Source organism: Scyliorhinus canicula, chromosome 2 (genome assembly GCF_902713615.1).
Source record: "Scyliorhinus canicula chromosome 2, sScyCan1.1, whole genome shotgun sequence".
Taxonomy (NCBI): Eukaryota; Metazoa; Chordata; class Chondrichthyes; order Carcharhiniformes; family Scyliorhinidae; genus Scyliorhinus; species Scyliorhinus canicula.
Window position 1 is genome coordinate 53,128,293 of NC_052147.1, and position 16,105 is coordinate 53,144,397.

A 16,105-nucleotide genomic window follows, 5' to 3' on the forward strand; every position below is an offset into this window, starting at 1 on the left:
ATTTAAATAATGTACATACTTTAAAGCCAAATAATGAGGTAAATAACAATAATTCTGGTTGGTGGTGGACCTGCTCAAATAGCTTTTTAAGGCTTCCAGCTTCATATTTTGTAAATGAACTCAATTTATAAAAGCAAGGTGAATTCCTACAGCAGTACTTAACTTCAGCAGAATGCAGCTTTTCCCGGAACCTAGACCTCATTGAAATAAATACCCAATGATGAGAGCCACTGCATCGCCCATATATACACAAAAATGCAATTTCAGACACAAATATTTTAAAACGTTAACAAATTAAGAAATAAATATGCATTCTTATGACTGTTTTGTTAAAAGTGACACAGGCAATTTTGAAAGTTTAAGTAAAAATTAAGACTGGGTAATTTATTGATCTTATTAAGGACACAGATACAAAGTACATTCGAAAGGCCACAGAACATTAAGTGACCATCATAACCGTCACTTCAGAAAAGCAGCTACAACACTACCGGTAAACAACAAATTCCTTCACCTTTTCATACACCACCAGTTATAATGGCAAGTAGGTAATTTTAGGTCATAGCTACTATATTTAATTTTTTTTAGTAAAGCTCTGAAGTGTATGTTGGTTGAAATACAATACTGAAAGAAGTCTATAGAAGATTTAACAAAATGCTACAGCAGAGCCAGTTTAGCACTGAGATTTGCATCAGAAGGATTTTTATGTTTATTCTTGATCCACAGCAGTTAAGATTCTGACTTGACATACAGTTCATATTATTCAGTTCAGTCTATACAAAACACCTGTTATCTGTATGTATACAGTAAAAACAAAACTGTACATTCATGTAATTTTTGTTCTAATTTTCGAGCGCTTAGGCGACTTGATAATGGAGGATAATCTTGTCTACAAATTAAATCAAAAGGCACATCTGAAAAAGATGCATGCTTACAACAATTAGTGAAAGATATTCTGATCTTTAGTTATTACTGCTTGTTTTTCACAAACTGACTACAGTCTCCTACATACTAGTGCAGGTTAGACAACTTTACCCATTCAGAAATTCCAAGTTAGTGTTATAATTTCTTCTCTAAAATTTGCAGCAGCCAACCAATACAACTTGATTAAGGAAACAACAATTTGTAAAAAGCGCCATATTTCATAAAGTTTCAGTCCTTCGGCGATCTGCATCAATTATTTAATGTATCAGTTAAGCTCATTCCAACAAATGAAGAGTCACACATTATAATAACCTTCCTGATGTTTGTAAAATTCCATCCTTTAACAAGGCCACTAGAGCTCAAATATGTCTCAAGGATTTATCTCGTTGGCTCAGTGCAATGATTGGTTCAAATAATTTAATTCATTTGTACAGTGCAAATGCAAACTTGTGTTACACTTCAAGGTAATTATGTTGGCACTGCAAGTCTGAGGAAAGAAAATGCTGCTGATCACCTGAGAGGAGATCACAGCAATGAACTATTCTGTAGTCTGAATGAAAGAAACATGAAGGTTTAGTTATATTCCAATATCATTTTCTCAACTGCAGTCTTCTTGAGTGCACAGTTCTAACAAGACGACACAAAAGGTTAAAAACAGCAACACATTTTCTTGCCCCAGTGCTTAATACAGATGCCTGATTTCCCACAGTGCTTCAAAATTTAGTGTCAGTGAGGAATTTCTGCATTTTCCAGCAATGGCAGCCCACCTCTGTGCAAAGGAGGATGTGATACTTCTCGTTTGTAAGTCTTTGGTGGAAGTTTTGGCAGCTGCGGACTAGAGTTCTGTCTGGGAGGTATGGGTGGAGCAGAAGAGTAAATAGGGTTACTGTGGTTTGAACAACGCCGTATAACCCTAGGAGAAGGTGTTGGAGGAGGAGTACTGGGGGAACTGAGGTTTGTGCTGGATTCTCTGTACCAATCCTGATCCCGATGAAGGTGGCTCTTTGGTGCTGGCTGGAGATGAAAAGGATCATTCATGAAAATCTCAGGAGGCCTTATTGGTATGGGTGGAGGTGTATCAGGCAGTGGATCCCTTGGAGGAGGTGGAGGTGGACTGTGTAGTAGCCCATCTGAAGGAACATATAATCCAGGAATCCTCGGCAGTCGGGGTGGAATAGCAGGAGGGCTATCTGTCATATTTGAAGCTGTCTGTAAATAAAGAGATGAAATTCTCGTCAAAATTTCTTCCAATTAATATAGAAATGACATCAATAACAAATTGAAAATTCATCAAAAGAATAACATCAGTATCTGTAGGGATAACAACGGTGAACCAAATTTAATTTTATTCAGTATTCATGCAGGATATCCACTTCAAGCAAGTAACAATTTAATTGTACAGCTGTGTTTCCTGCACAAACCAAATGATGCCAACAACCTGTTGACTATTCATTTGTTGGAATGAACATTACAGATGTTTTACTGATAAATTAAATATTTGATGCAGATCATCCAAGGACTGAAACTTTATGAAATATGGCACTTTTTTACAAACTGTTGTTTCTTTAAGCAAATAGTATTTGTTGGCTGCTGCAAATGTTAGAGAAGAAATCATAACACTAATTTGGAATTTCTGAATGGGTAAATTTGTCTAACCTGCACTAGTATGTAGGAGACTGTAGTCAGTTTGTGAAAAACAAGCAGTAATAACTAAAGGTCAGATGTTATTTCATTAATTGTTGAAAGCATGCATCTTTTTCAGATGTGCCTTTTGATTAGGAACAAAGTGAAAAAAAAAGGAAAATTAACAGCAAATATCTACAGGTAAACTATCAGATCATGGTAGAGAGTGAATGTTTAAGGTGGTGGATGGGCTGCTAATGAAGCTGTATGCTTTGTCCTGGATGGTGTCGATGTTCTTGAGTGTTATTAAAGCTGCACTCATCCAGGAAAATGGAGAATATTCCATCAAACTCCTGACTTGTGCCTTAAAAGACTGTGGACTGGATTTGGGGGAGTAATGAGATGAGTCATCTGGTGCAGAATTCCCAGCCTCTGACCCAGTCTTGGAGCCACACTACTTATGTGACTAATCCAGTTAAGCATCTAGTCATTGAAACTCCCAGCGATTCAACACTGGTAATATCATTGAATGTCAAGGGGATGTAGTTGGATTCTCTCCTGTTCGAGAAGGGCACTAGTTTTGTATCGCTCGTAAAATCAAAAAAATCACTAGTCTGACAAACTAGTTTGGTTCTTATGACAACTTGCCTATAGCACCGTTAACATATCTCAAAGCGACTGAAGGCAACAAAACAGATATTGATTGATACAAGAGAAATGATATGCGGCAATTACCAAAGTCACAGGCAGAGCTGAGATGCAAGGAGGCTTGATGAAAAGTGAAAGGACAGCAAAGTAGGCAATTTTGAGAAAAACATTCAGAATGTGGAAGAGATGAAATGCAAAATAGTTCAGTGTTGAAAGAGTGCATTGGCATATGGAGGCTGCAGAGTTAAGGAGGGGCACATCCACAGAAAGATTTATAAATAAGGATACGATTTTTGAATTCAGTGTGCTGGGGCAGGAAAAGCTACGTCCACCTCCATAATATTGCCTACCTCCAAACTTACTTAAGGTTATCTGCTCCTGAAAACTGCATCAACGGGCAGGATTATTGAGCCCCCAGGATCATCCGGTCCTGCTGAAATGGACCTTTGGCTGTGCTGCTGAATCTCCCGTGGCAGGACCCGCCACGACAGGGCCGGAAAGTCCCAGGGAATGTCTTTTTCCCTTTAAATTTGAGTACTCCAATGCTCTCAGAGCTGGTGCCCCACTTTCCACAAGTTACACCTCATCCAAAACACTGCTACCTGTATCTTAACTTCCATTCACACATCAACCCTGAATGTTATCCAGTTGTAGCCTGATGGGTATTTGTCAAGAATCTGCAGTGAACAACAGCCACAGGAGCTGATTGGACAGTGGCTGTGCCATGCCTTGAGCAGCTAGTGATTGAATACAACCCCATGTCATGCTCCAGAGAGAAATACAACCCTCAAGAGAGTCACAACTCCTTCAGAATTTGTGACCAGAAAGTAGTGGTTGATCAGCATTTGTCCTTTGAGTATGTGACTGGAAACATGGTCAGTGCCAGCAAAATTCTGTATAAGTAGAGACAAAGGAACTTCTAGAGCAATAACCTGCAGGAACAACCATCGTAAGAAGCAGCACACTGGGTCAGGGACTGAGAGAGGACACCGGAATCCACCAAACTTTGCCTCTTAGTGGATGGTATTCAGGTCCAAACCAGGTTTTGATACTTTTTATGGAACAGAGTTTTGGTACTTGGTGTAAAAGAACTTTTGATACCCTTGTGTAATGGTGTTTTGATACAGTAATATGGTATGGTACAATAAAAGAGACTGTTGTATGATAATTTGCAAGTTTGAGTATTTTGTCCGGAACATTAGTTGACCCAAGTTTGAGAAGCAATACCAGATTTTGTATCCTATCGACATGAACTGCTTCAGGACCTGAAGATTCATGAATGGTACTGAGTATTTTGCAATCAATAGCAAACATGCCATTTTTGACCTTATGATGCAGGGAGAGTCATTGACAAAAGATGGCTGGGCCGAGGAAACCACCCTGAGGAACGACTGCAGCATGTCCTGGCTGAAATGATTGGACTTTAATAACCACAATCATCTTTTTGTGCTAGGTATGATTCCTACCAGTGGAGAGTTTTCACCAATTCCTATTGACATCAGTTTTTCTAGGGCTCATTAATGCCACTGAGTCCAGCTGACATGATGTTAAGGGCAGTCACTTTCACCTCGTCACTCGAGTTCAGCTCTTTTGTCCATGTCTGCACCAAGGGGGAAGGCTGATTTTAATAAGATCAGATAAGATTTGGCCAAAGTAGACTGGGCACAGACACTTTTAGATAAATCTGTGTCTGAACAGATGGATGCATTCAAGAAGGAAATAGGGAGAGTGCAAGGTCAACATGTTCCAATCAAGAAAAAGGGTGAGATCAACAAATCCAGTGAACCCTGGATATCAAGGGATATACAGCATTGGACAAGGAGAAAAAGGGTGGCTTATCGCAGATATCAAGGGCTCAAAACAGCAGAAGCCCTAGAGGCATATAGAATGTACAAGAGGGAACTTCAAAAGGATATTAGGAGAGCAAAAAAGGGACATGAAAGGATACTGGCAGGTAAAATAAAGGAAAATCCTATGTTGTTTTACAAGTATATTAAGGGTGAAAGGATAACTAGGGAAAGGTTAGGGCCTATTAAGGACCACAGTGGTAACTTGTGTCTGGAGTCAGAGGATGTAGGTAGGTTTCTAAATGAATACTTTGTGTCAATGTTCATTTGTGAGAGGGACAGTGGGGGTATAGAAATCAGGAAGAAGGACCGTAAGAAAATTAAAGAGATTAACATAGATAGGGAGGAGGTTCAGAGTGGTCTGGCGGGCTTAACGGTAGACAAAGCTCCAGGGCCAGATGAAATGTATCGCCGTCTTCTGAGTGAGGCAAGGGAGAAAATAGCAGGGGCGCCTGCCAATAATTTTCAATTTCTCTCTGGCCACAGGAGAGGAATGGAGGATAGCCAGTATGGCACCATCATTCAAGAAGGGAGAAAGAGATAAACCAGGAAATTACAAGCCAGTCAGTCTAACCTCAGTGGTGGGAAACTATTGGAAGCAATTCTGAGAGTCAGAATTAATCTGCATTTAGAGAGACAGGGATTAGTCAAGAACAGTCAACATGGTTTTGTTAAGGAAGGTCATGTCTGACCAACGTGATTGAGTTTTTCGAAGAGGTGACCAGGTGTGTAGATGAGGGAAATGCATTTGACGTAGTCGACTGGGTCTTCAGCAAGGCTTTTGATAAGATCCCACATGGAAGACTGATAACAAAGGCAAGAGCCCATGGGATCCAAGGAAATTTGGAAAATTGGATCCAAAATTGGCTGAATGGCAGGAAGCAGAGGGTGATGGTCGAAGGATGTTTTTCTGACTGGAAGCCTGTGTCCAGTGGGGACCCGCAAGGGTCAGTGTTGCAGACTTTGATTACAGGAGGATATAGACGGGCTGGTCAGAAGGGCTGATCAGATGCAAATGGAATTCAATCCTGATAAGTGTGAGGTGATGAACTTTGGCAGGACAAACAGGCAAGGGAATACATGATAAATTGCAGGACCCTGGGAAGCACCGAAGATCAGAGGGATCTTGGTGTGTATGAATACCGGTTCCTTAAGGTGGATACTGTGGTTAAGAAAGCATATGGTATACTTGCCTTTATTAGCCGAGGCATAGAGTTAAGAGCAGGGAGGTTATGTTTGAATTGTACAAAAAGTTGGTTAGGCCACAGCTAGGGTATTATGTGCCATTCTGGAATCCACATTACAGGAGGGATGTGATAGCACTGGAAAGGCTGCAGAGGAGATTTACCAGGATGTTGCCTGGGCTGGAGAGTGTTAGTTATGAAGATAGATTGAATAGACTTGGATTGTTCTCCTTGGAGCAGAGGAGACTGAGGAGTGACATGGTTGAGACTTCATGGGGTCCAGGGTCAACGTTAAGGACTTCAAAAGCAGTGAGCCTAACGTTAGTGGTAGGGAAATTACTGGAGAGAATTCCTCGAGACAGGATCTACTCCCATTTGGAAGCAAATGGACGTATTAGTGAGAGGCTGCAGGGTTTTGTGAAGGGGAGGTCGTGTCTCACTAACTTGATAGAGTTTTTCAAAGAGGTCACAAAGATGATTGATGTAGGTAGGGCAGTGGATGTTGTCTATATGGACTTCAGTAAGGCCTTTGACAAGGTCCCTCATGGTAGACTGGTACAAAAGGTGAGGTCACATGGGATCAGGGGTGAGCTGGCAAGGTGGATACAGAACTGGCTAGGTCATAGAAGGCAGAGAGTAGCAATGGAAGGGTGCTTTTCTAATTGGAGGGCTGTGACTAGTGGTGTTCCGCAGGGATCAGTGCTGGGACCTTTGCTGTTCGTAGTATATATTAATGATTTGGAGGAAAATGTAACTGGTCTGATTAGTAAGTTTGCAGACGACACAAAGGTTGGTGGAATTGCGGATAGCGATGATGACTGTCAGTGGATACAGCAGGATTTAGATCGTTTGGAGGCTTGGGCGGAGAGATGGCAGATGGAGTTTAATCCGGAAAAATGTGAGGTAATGCATTTTGGAAGGTCTAATGCAAGTAGGGAATATACAGTGAATGGTAGAACCCTCAAGAGTATTGATAGTCAGAGAGTTCTAGGTGTACAGGTCCACAGGTCACTGAAAGGGGCAACACAGGTGGAGAAGGTAGTCAAGAAGGCATACGGCATGCTTGCCTTCATTGGCCGGGGCATTGAGTATAAGAATTGGCAAGTCATGTTGCAGCTGTATAGAACATTAGTTAGACCACACTTGGGAGTATAGTGTTCAATTCTGGTCGCCACACTACCAGAAGGATGTGGAGGCTTTAGAGAGGGTGCAGAAGAGATTTACCAGGATGTTGCCTGGTATGGAGGGCATTAGCTATGCGGTGCGGTTGAATAAACTCGGTTTGTTCTCACTGGAACGACGGAGATTGAGGGGCGACCTGATAGAGGTCTACAAAATTATGAGCGGCATAGACAGAGTGGATAGTCAGAGTCTTTTCCCCAGGGTCGAGGGGCCAATTACTAGGGGACATAGGTTTAAGGTGCGAGGGGCAAGGTTTAGAGTAGATGTAGAGTAGAGGCAAGATTTTTTACACAGAGTGTCGTAGGTGCCTGGAACTCGCTGCGGGAGGTGGTGGTGGAAGCAGGGATGATAGTGACTTTTAAGGTGCATCTTGACAAATACATGAATAGGATGGGAATAGAGGGATACGGACCCAGGAAGTGTAGATGATTGTAGTTTAGTCGGGCAGCATGGTCGGCACGGGCTTGGAGGGCCGAAGGGCCTGTTCCTGTGCTGTACTTTTCTTTGTTCTTTGTACCCTCCTAACTGTATGTCACCACCTCTAGTGGGTCTATTCTGCAAGTGGGACAGGGCATGCTCAAGGATGGTGATGTCTGGGACAATGTCTGTAAGCTAAGTATGACTATTGTCAGGCTGTTGTTTAACTAGTCTGTGGGACAGTTCTCCCAATTCAATTTCCTTTCCTAAAGGACATCAGTGAGCCAGATGTTTTTTTTACAAAAATCAACGATAATTTCACAGTCACCATCACTAGCTTTTTAAAAAAACTATTCCATATTTATTATGATGGCACAATAGCAGAGTGATTAGCACTGTTGCTTTACAGCGCCAGGGTCACAGGTTCGATTTTCAGCTTGGGTCACTGTCTGTGCGGAGTCTGTACGTTCGCCCTGTGTCAGTGTGGATTTCTTCTGGGTGCTCCGGTTTCCTCCCACAAGTCCCGAAAGACGTGCTTGTTGGATGAATTGGACATTCTGAATTCTCCCTCTGTGTACCCGATCAGGCACTGGAATGTGGCGATTAGGGGCTTTTCACAATAACTTAATTGCAGTGTTAATGTAAGCCTACTTGTGATAATAAAGATTATTATATTATTATTATTATTAATTGGGCAGCATGGTGGCACAGTGGTTAGCATTGCTGCCTGCGGCACCGAGGACCCGAGTTCGAATCCCGGCCCTGAGTCACTGTCCATGTGGAGTTTGCATGTTCTCCCTGTGTCTGCCTGGGTTTTGCCCCACAACCTAAAGATGTGCAGGATAGGTGGATGGGCCACGCTAAATTGTCCTTAATTGGAAAAAAAATAATTGGGTAGTTTAAATTTATATTTTAAAAAATTATTATTAATTAATTGTATCTAAATTCCATCATCTGCCATGAGACGCTCTGAATCCTTGTCCCCAGAGAATGAGCTGGGCCTCGAGGTTACTAGTCCAATGATATTATCACTAGGTCACCATCTCCACCCCAATGTTGTTCTGTTAAATGTCCAGGTCAGCACCCTCCCCACACCAATCACCCTTGTCACTGCCGAACCATCAAACTTCTCCTCCCCTGTGTCACTGAGTTAAACAAAGGCAACAACTCACCTCAAATCCAAAGAATTAATAATCTCACCTGTTGCACACCAGCTTTAAAGCAATCCTGAAACAGGAGGCACGAGTGTTCTGCAGCACTAACTTAACCTTAAAGGTAGGACTTAATTTTAAAACAGTTTGATTTAATGACTCATGGAATGCAAATGCTTGTAAAGAGGTAGCTGCCATGGTGTGCGAGGCCTGATCCATCACTGAAATGCCCCCAATTTAACTCGAAATTAATTTCAAAAAGAAGCATTTTATCTGGGGAAAAGCTGCCGCTATAATTTCAGCCCAGAGCCTTTTTACAATGTGCAAGAGATGACATGTCGTGTTGTCTGTTACATTATGATGGCAATATGATGGGCTTGATATACACAGAATTCCACCAGAAGCAACAATTTAAGAAAATGTCCGAATGCACTTCACAGAAACAAACCTGACACCGAGCCACATCAGGAGATATTAAGCTTGGCCAAAGAGATACGGTTTCAAGAAGCATCTATAGGAAGAAATTAAGGTAGAGAGTTGGAGAAGATTTAGGGAATGAATTATGCTGAAGAGGCCCGAATTAGATAATTGTAGGTATCTCGGAGGGTCGTGGGGCTGGAGGAGATTAGAGTTTGGAGGGCTGAGACTATGCAGGGATTTGAAAACAAAGATAAGGGGCACGATTCAGCGGACTCAAGTTAAAGTTTGCTTGTTAAAGGCATGTTTAGCGGGTTGTTTCTCGGTGGTTGCATTGCTAAGAAGCATTCGGCTCTCAAACGGCATTTTGCTGTTTTTTTTGGCCTCGGGGAGTTTCTCCCTCTCTGCTTCAGCTCGTCAGTAGGAAAGGCTCCTCATAGCCTTTCTGGCAGCCCCGATTGTTTCCCCCTCCCTTTCAGCACCCCCCCCCCCCCCCCCCCCCCCCCCGTGCTCTTTTGACCCCTCGCCTCCCCCAATCTTGGGGATGCCCCCGGGAACCCCACCCCTGGGCACTCTGGCACGGGTGTCAGACTGGTAGTGCCAAGGTGCCCGGGTGCAAGGAAGTGGCAGGGCGCACCATGGCCTGTCCCCGACCACCTGGAGGTTCCAATGGCCTAGGTGACCCCCACCCCTCCATCCACAGGTGCCGTTACAACTGGTTCACATGTGAACCAGTCATAAACGGCACCTTGGCGAAGTCTCCCAGGCACGGCCGGTGAGTCCCGTGTAACAGGGAAATTTAGCACCCGAGTATTTAAATGAGCTGTATGATTAATTTAAATATTCAGATCTGGTCTCGCGCAGTGAGGGATAGATCTAGATAATGTAGGCGCTGCTACTCAGATGACTCATGCGAGGTTTCATGCCTGGTGCCGAGCCAGATTTGGGGCTCACGTGCCATTCACCCACTGCATCTGGACCCATGCCGGGCACAACGGGGTCCCTGATTCTCATCCAAGAATTCTAAAAATCGAGGTGTTTCTTATCCAGGAGCTAATGTGGGTCAACAAGCACAGGGGTGATGTCTGAACTCGACTTACTGTGAATAAGGACACGGGCAGCAGCGTTAGATGACTTCATGTTCATCTAACTTTTATTAATCAAACTCGACTTAATCCTATACTATGCAGAAGAAACTTAATGAAAAAAGAAAATGTTATTGCAATATTATTTCACACTACATCATGAGGCATTTCCTTTACCTTAGTATTCACCAAGTCGAGACCAGGCTTCCTTCGCTGAGGAAGGGGTGGAGGAGTAGGCGAGTCTTCACTTGAACGATGATGACTTGAAATTGAGTGAGGTTCTGCAAACAGTGATGGAAGGCATTAAATTCTTAATCATTTTTGTCATGTTTATATTTTAGTAGTCCAAAAACTCCAACAATAACTTGCATTTATAAAGTTCCCGATAACTTTGGAAAATGCTAACAGATAACACCTTCACAAAAAACTGTGCCGAAAGTTGATTTTGATCCAAAAGAAGTGATATTAGAAAGGGTGAAGGAGCTCAATTTTAATCAGCGTCTTCAAAGAGTAGAGGAAGATCAGTGTGAAGGTGTTTATGTAGGAATTCCAGGGTGTGGTGTATAGATGACTGGAAGCACCACCTTCCACGCCGAGACTAAGGGACTGGAGGATACATAAAGGCCAGCATCAGAGAAATGGCAAGCTTGAGGTTTCTTGGACTAATAAAAAATCTCTACAGTGCAGAAAGGAGGCCATTCGGCCCATTGATCCTGCAGCAACACTCTGAAACAGCACCTTACCGTTGCCCTATCCCCTTGCCCCACCTAACTTGCACATCTTTGGACACTAAGGGGCAATTTAACATGGCCAATCCACCTAACCTGCATATCTTTGGACCGTGGGAGGAAACCAGAGCACCCGGAGGAAACCCACACAGACACGGGGAGAATGTGCAACCTCCACATAGTCACCAAGGCTGGAATTGAACCAGAGTCCCTGACACGGTGAGGCAGCAGTGCTAACCACTGTGTCACTGTACAGCTTTGGCAGAAAGCCATCAAGACTTGAAACGTTAGCTCCCTTTTCTCTCTACAGATGCTGTCAGACCTGCTGAGATTATCCAGTATTTTCTGTTTTTGTCACTGTTGGGACAAGGCTAGGGAGGGATTTAAATTAAAGCAAATTCAGGAATCTGAAACAAAAGAGAAAATGCTGGAAAATCGCAACAGATCTGGCAGCATCTGTAGGGAGAGAAAAGAGCTAATGTTTCGAGTCCAGATGACCTTTTGTCAATGCTAAAAGATTTAGAAAGTGGGAAATATTTATACTCTGGGGTGAGAGAATGAAAGACGAGTCATAGCCACAGAAATAAAGAGAACAGAGTGCTAATAGCCACAGAAACCAAGGGGAAAGAGTGCGAATGGTAGACCTGAGAGAAAAGGTGTGAAGGGCCAAACAACAGAGAAACTAACATCAGAGGGTAAACTGTGACAGGTGTAGATGTGGCGGGGGGGGGGGGGGGAGCAAAGGGGAGAAAAGGATTTAAATAGATTAGTGACGTTTGGGAACCATACACCAATGCAGATCATCAAGGACAGGACTAATTAGTGAGTGAATTGTGATGCTGAGTTTTGAACAATGGAGGTGTGAGACTGAGCAGAATAGCATTGGAATAGCTTGTAAGAACAAAGTGGCTGAGATGGGCAACAGTTTCAGTGGTATGGGTGACGGTAGACAATATCCCAGTCTTTGTGATGCGGAGCATATGGGTTAAAATAACCTCAACTTGGGCTCAAATAGGATGTTAACAGTCTGGCTCATTTTGAGACAAGGGCCAGGAACGAAGATGGAATAGTGAAGGTGCAGAATCTGACATGTGCTGAAGTTAATGGTGTTGGTCTTGCCAATATTTTACTCGAGAAAATTGTGGCTCATTAACAAATAGATACAAACAACAATCTGACAATATCAGCACAGAAGGGGTCAGGAGAGATGATGGACAGTTGAGTGAATGCAGTCAGCAGATATATGCAAGCTGTCTGCAGATCATGTTGCTAAGCACAGCATCCGGACATGAAAGAGGACAGGACCAAATATAGATCTGTGAAGATTCAGACACCAATGATGCAGGGGCAGGAAGAGACATGCGCTGACTCAATTAGATGCATAAGTGGAACAAAATAACGGAAATCCCACCAAGCTGGACAGTGGAGTTGGCAGAGAATTGTGTGGTCAATGTCAAAGGCTGCAGAGAAATTAGTGCACGTGGTCACAGTTACTGACTATGTCATTTGCGACTTTGTTTAGGTCATTTTGGAGCTTTGATAGAATAGAAAATAAATGATGAGATTCAAACATGGATCTGTAGAAAAGATGGGCATGGATTTGGGAGGGGACACCACAATCAAGAACCTGAGGAAGGGGAAATTGGAGATGGGAGTAATAGTTTGTAAGGAATTAAAGGCAGCGGAGGTGGCCAATGATGGCAGTTTTGATAGGTAGAAGTGGAGGAACTACTTAAAATGCAGCAGCTCATAAAGACAGAAAAGAAAATTAGTTGGTCAGCAATTTAGTGAGATTGGGGTCCAGGGACCAAGTCTGATGGACAAAATGAACTTAAAAGAAGAAATGAGGGAACAGGGAGAGAAACCAAAGAAAGTTGCGGGCCGGGGGGGGGGGGGGGGGGGGGTAAGAGAGGAGTTTTGTTTACCAGGCAAGGGAAAAAGAAAGCAACAGAGGCGGCAAATATGCCTTTAATATGAGTGACAAAGAAATCCATGAGAACATTAAGGGAATTGGATTACTCGGTGTTTAGTTTCCAGTACATTAACCAATGGAGTAACAAATGCTAAACTAAACATAGTTTTAAATTTCGCTAGCAACTGATGATGAAAGCAGCGAAGGTAAATGTGCTCAACCTACTTGATGGTGGCAGCAAGACAGGAGCAAAAATGCTGTTACCACCTGGAAAAGGAAATAACAAATATTTTAGAAATATGCCTGATAATTAAGTCACAATAATATGCAAATTATGGAAGAACTGTGCAAATCGATACTTAGCCATGTTTCAGAACAGTGCATACAAACGCAATGTCCTGAACTTAAATTTTTTTTGCGCTATTCTAAATAACCCCATTTAATTATATTCAATGTAATGACGTGTAAATTACATCAATGACATGAATGCCAATTGTTTCGGCATCAAACCGGTATCATTATTATATTGTAGCTGATCTTCTAAGCAGTGCTCATACCCAGTCTGAAGAAGATAGCAGTGCATCCCTCATGGTCTCATTCTGAACCAGGAAGGGAAGCACACTGCGGACTGGAAAGCGGAGCAGAGCAAGATAGGATAAACAGGGTGTCATGGGAGTGTCCCTTTAAGAAATGTTTTTGTCTTATCACATAGCTTCAGTGATGTCATTGTGTGGGTGGAGCTGGGCTGTGGCTCTGGGTTTTTACTTTCATTCTGAGTTTTACTTTCACTTTGAGTTTGAACTGGTTTTGTTCTGCACAGGTTGATAGGAGGTTTTTTTTTTCTCCATCTGCATTTAAAAAGCTGTTTCCGGACTGTTTGATAACTTGAAAATAAATAATTGTTTTCTAGAAGAAATTCAAACCTGCTTTTTTGACAAGAACACAAGAGCATCCAAATCAGGTGTTGAGTGCTGTGTGCTGGGCCACACCTTTGAAAACCTTTCTGGTTTATGGGATCTTGTTATTAAATTGGAACAGCTGAAGGGGAAATTTATTAAGGGTTGTACTGTAGTTGTGAGGCGTATTTATGTTCGTAGTTGATAAAAATGCTTACTGTGTGTGTTTATAAAATGTTAACTAAATTTGTAGAATGAATTTTGTTTTTGATTAAAAGTACTTCAGGCCTCTGTTGAATACAACCTGAAAGGCAGGCCCTTGTGCTCATCATAACCAAAATCTATAAACAGTTGTAGGTCAGGTGAACTCCATGATATACTTTGGAGTTTTCTAAACCCTGACCCATAACAAGGGAATTAAGCTTCAGAAATGTAAAATTAATCACCACTGGGCCATGACAATGTAAGGGCTCACCTGTTGAAGAATACTGGAAATTGTGACTGAAACTCAAACTTTTACATATGGGTTTAGCATTATTTATCTGAACATTTCATATTTAGTGGTTCTTTTTAAAGTATTATTCATAGAACGTTATATTTATTTGGGTCAGAAGTTTGATTATGACTATGACTCCCAAGTCTAACCAATTTGAAAAATAAAACAAAATGACAAATTTTGTTAATTTATGTGCCTGCTGCTGCCATGTTGGTTAGCTTTGTGCAGGCTTTTCCTCTTAGGCACTCCCTCAAAGTTCAGGATGAATTGCCTCCACACTAAAAACTAATTCTCAGGTGACTGAGGAGTCTAATGTGTGACCTACAGTTTCCGTGACAAATGGGTGGAGTGCCCAGGTTGCATGCATTTCTTTCGTTGTTGATGCTTGGCTTCAGCTTGCTCTTGACAATGAAATTGTGGTGTTCAGCTCCTTCTTGGGATGCTTTTCCTCTACTTCAAACGGTCTTGGGACAGGGATTCCCAGGTGTCGCTAGGGATGTTGCATCTTTTCAAGGAGGTTTTGAGGATGTCCTTGAAATGTTTCCTCTGTCCTCCTGGTGCTCGCTTGCCGTGTCGAAGCTCCGAGTAGAGCGCTTGTTTCGGAAGTCTCGTGTCAGGCATGCGAACGATGTGGCCAGTGGAGCGGAGTGTGATCAATGCTTCAATGCTGGGGATGTTGGCCTGAGCAAGAATACTGACATTGATGTGCCGATCCTGCCAACAGATTTGCAGGAGGTAGCGCTGGTGGTACTTCTCCAGGGTTTGAGGGGTCTGCTATACATAATCCACGTCTCTGAGCCATATAGAAGGGCGGACATCACTAGTGCTCTGTAGACCATGAGCTTGGTACCGAGTCGGAGCCCTGGTCTTCAAACATATTCTTCCTCAGGCGACTGAAGGCTGTGCTGACACACTGAAGGTGGTGTTGACACACTGAAGGTGGTGTTGACACACTGAAGGTGGTGTTGACACACTGAAGGTGGTGTTGAAAGTCATTGTTGATGTCTGCCCTTGTTGACAGTAGGCTTCCAAGATATGGAAAGTAGTCCATATTGTCGAAGGCCTCATTGTGGAATGTGATAACTGTGGAGCAGTGCTGTGTGGTGGGGATATGTTGGTAGAGGACCTTTGATTATTATAAGACCCATGCTCACGTACTCCTTAGTGAAGGTGTTGACAATGGCTCGGAGCTTGGCCTTCATGTATGCGCAGACGCAAGCATCGTCTGCATACTGTAGTGCAATGACAGAGGATGGGACGACCTTGGATCTTCCAGTCAGGTGGCGGAGGTTGAGAACAGATTCCTGTTGTTTTGTAGTTTGGCTCCACGCTAGCGGGGAGCTTGCTAAAGGTGAGATGGAGCATTGGAGCAAGGAAGATCAAGAAGAGCATCAGTGTGATGACACAGCCTTGCTCGACTCCAGTCTGAACCTTAACTGGGTCCGTAGTGGATCCAGTGGTCAGGTTCACGGCTTGCAGGTTATCATGGAGCAGGCGGAGGATGGTGACGAGCTTTTGGGGACAGTTGAAATGCAGCAGTACATTCCAATAATGCTTTGTGGTTGACAGTGTTGAAGGCCTTTTTGAGGTCAAAGAAG

At 42.9% G+C, this 16,105-nt stretch overlaps 1 protein-coding gene and 1 long non-coding RNA gene across 3 annotated transcripts in view; one reads left to right on the top strand and one right to left on the bottom strand.

Moving 5' to 3' along the window:
- LOC119953730 overlaps positions 1 to 16,105 on the top strand; it is a 40,808-nt gene that overhangs the window by 9,299 nt on the left and 15,404 nt on the right. The gene's annotated exons all lie outside the window — the stretch shown is intronic.
- sos2 (son of sevenless homolog 2 (Drosophila)) overlaps positions 354 to 16,105 on the bottom strand; it is a 148,993-nt gene continuing 133,241 nt past the window's right edge. For both annotated transcript variants that reach the window (XM_038778276.1, XM_038778275.1), the window contains 3 exons: positions 13,341 to 13,382; positions 10,653 to 10,756; positions 354 to 2,130 (listed from right to left, as the gene is read on the bottom strand). In XM_038778276.1, the coding sequence (XP_038634204.1) occupies positions 1,648 to 2,130; positions 10,653 to 10,756; positions 13,341 to 13,382 (629 nt within the window). In that variant the 3' untranslated portion in view covers positions 354 to 1,647. The remainder of the gene's footprint in view (positions 2,131 to 10,652; positions 10,757 to 13,340; positions 13,383 to 16,105) is intronic.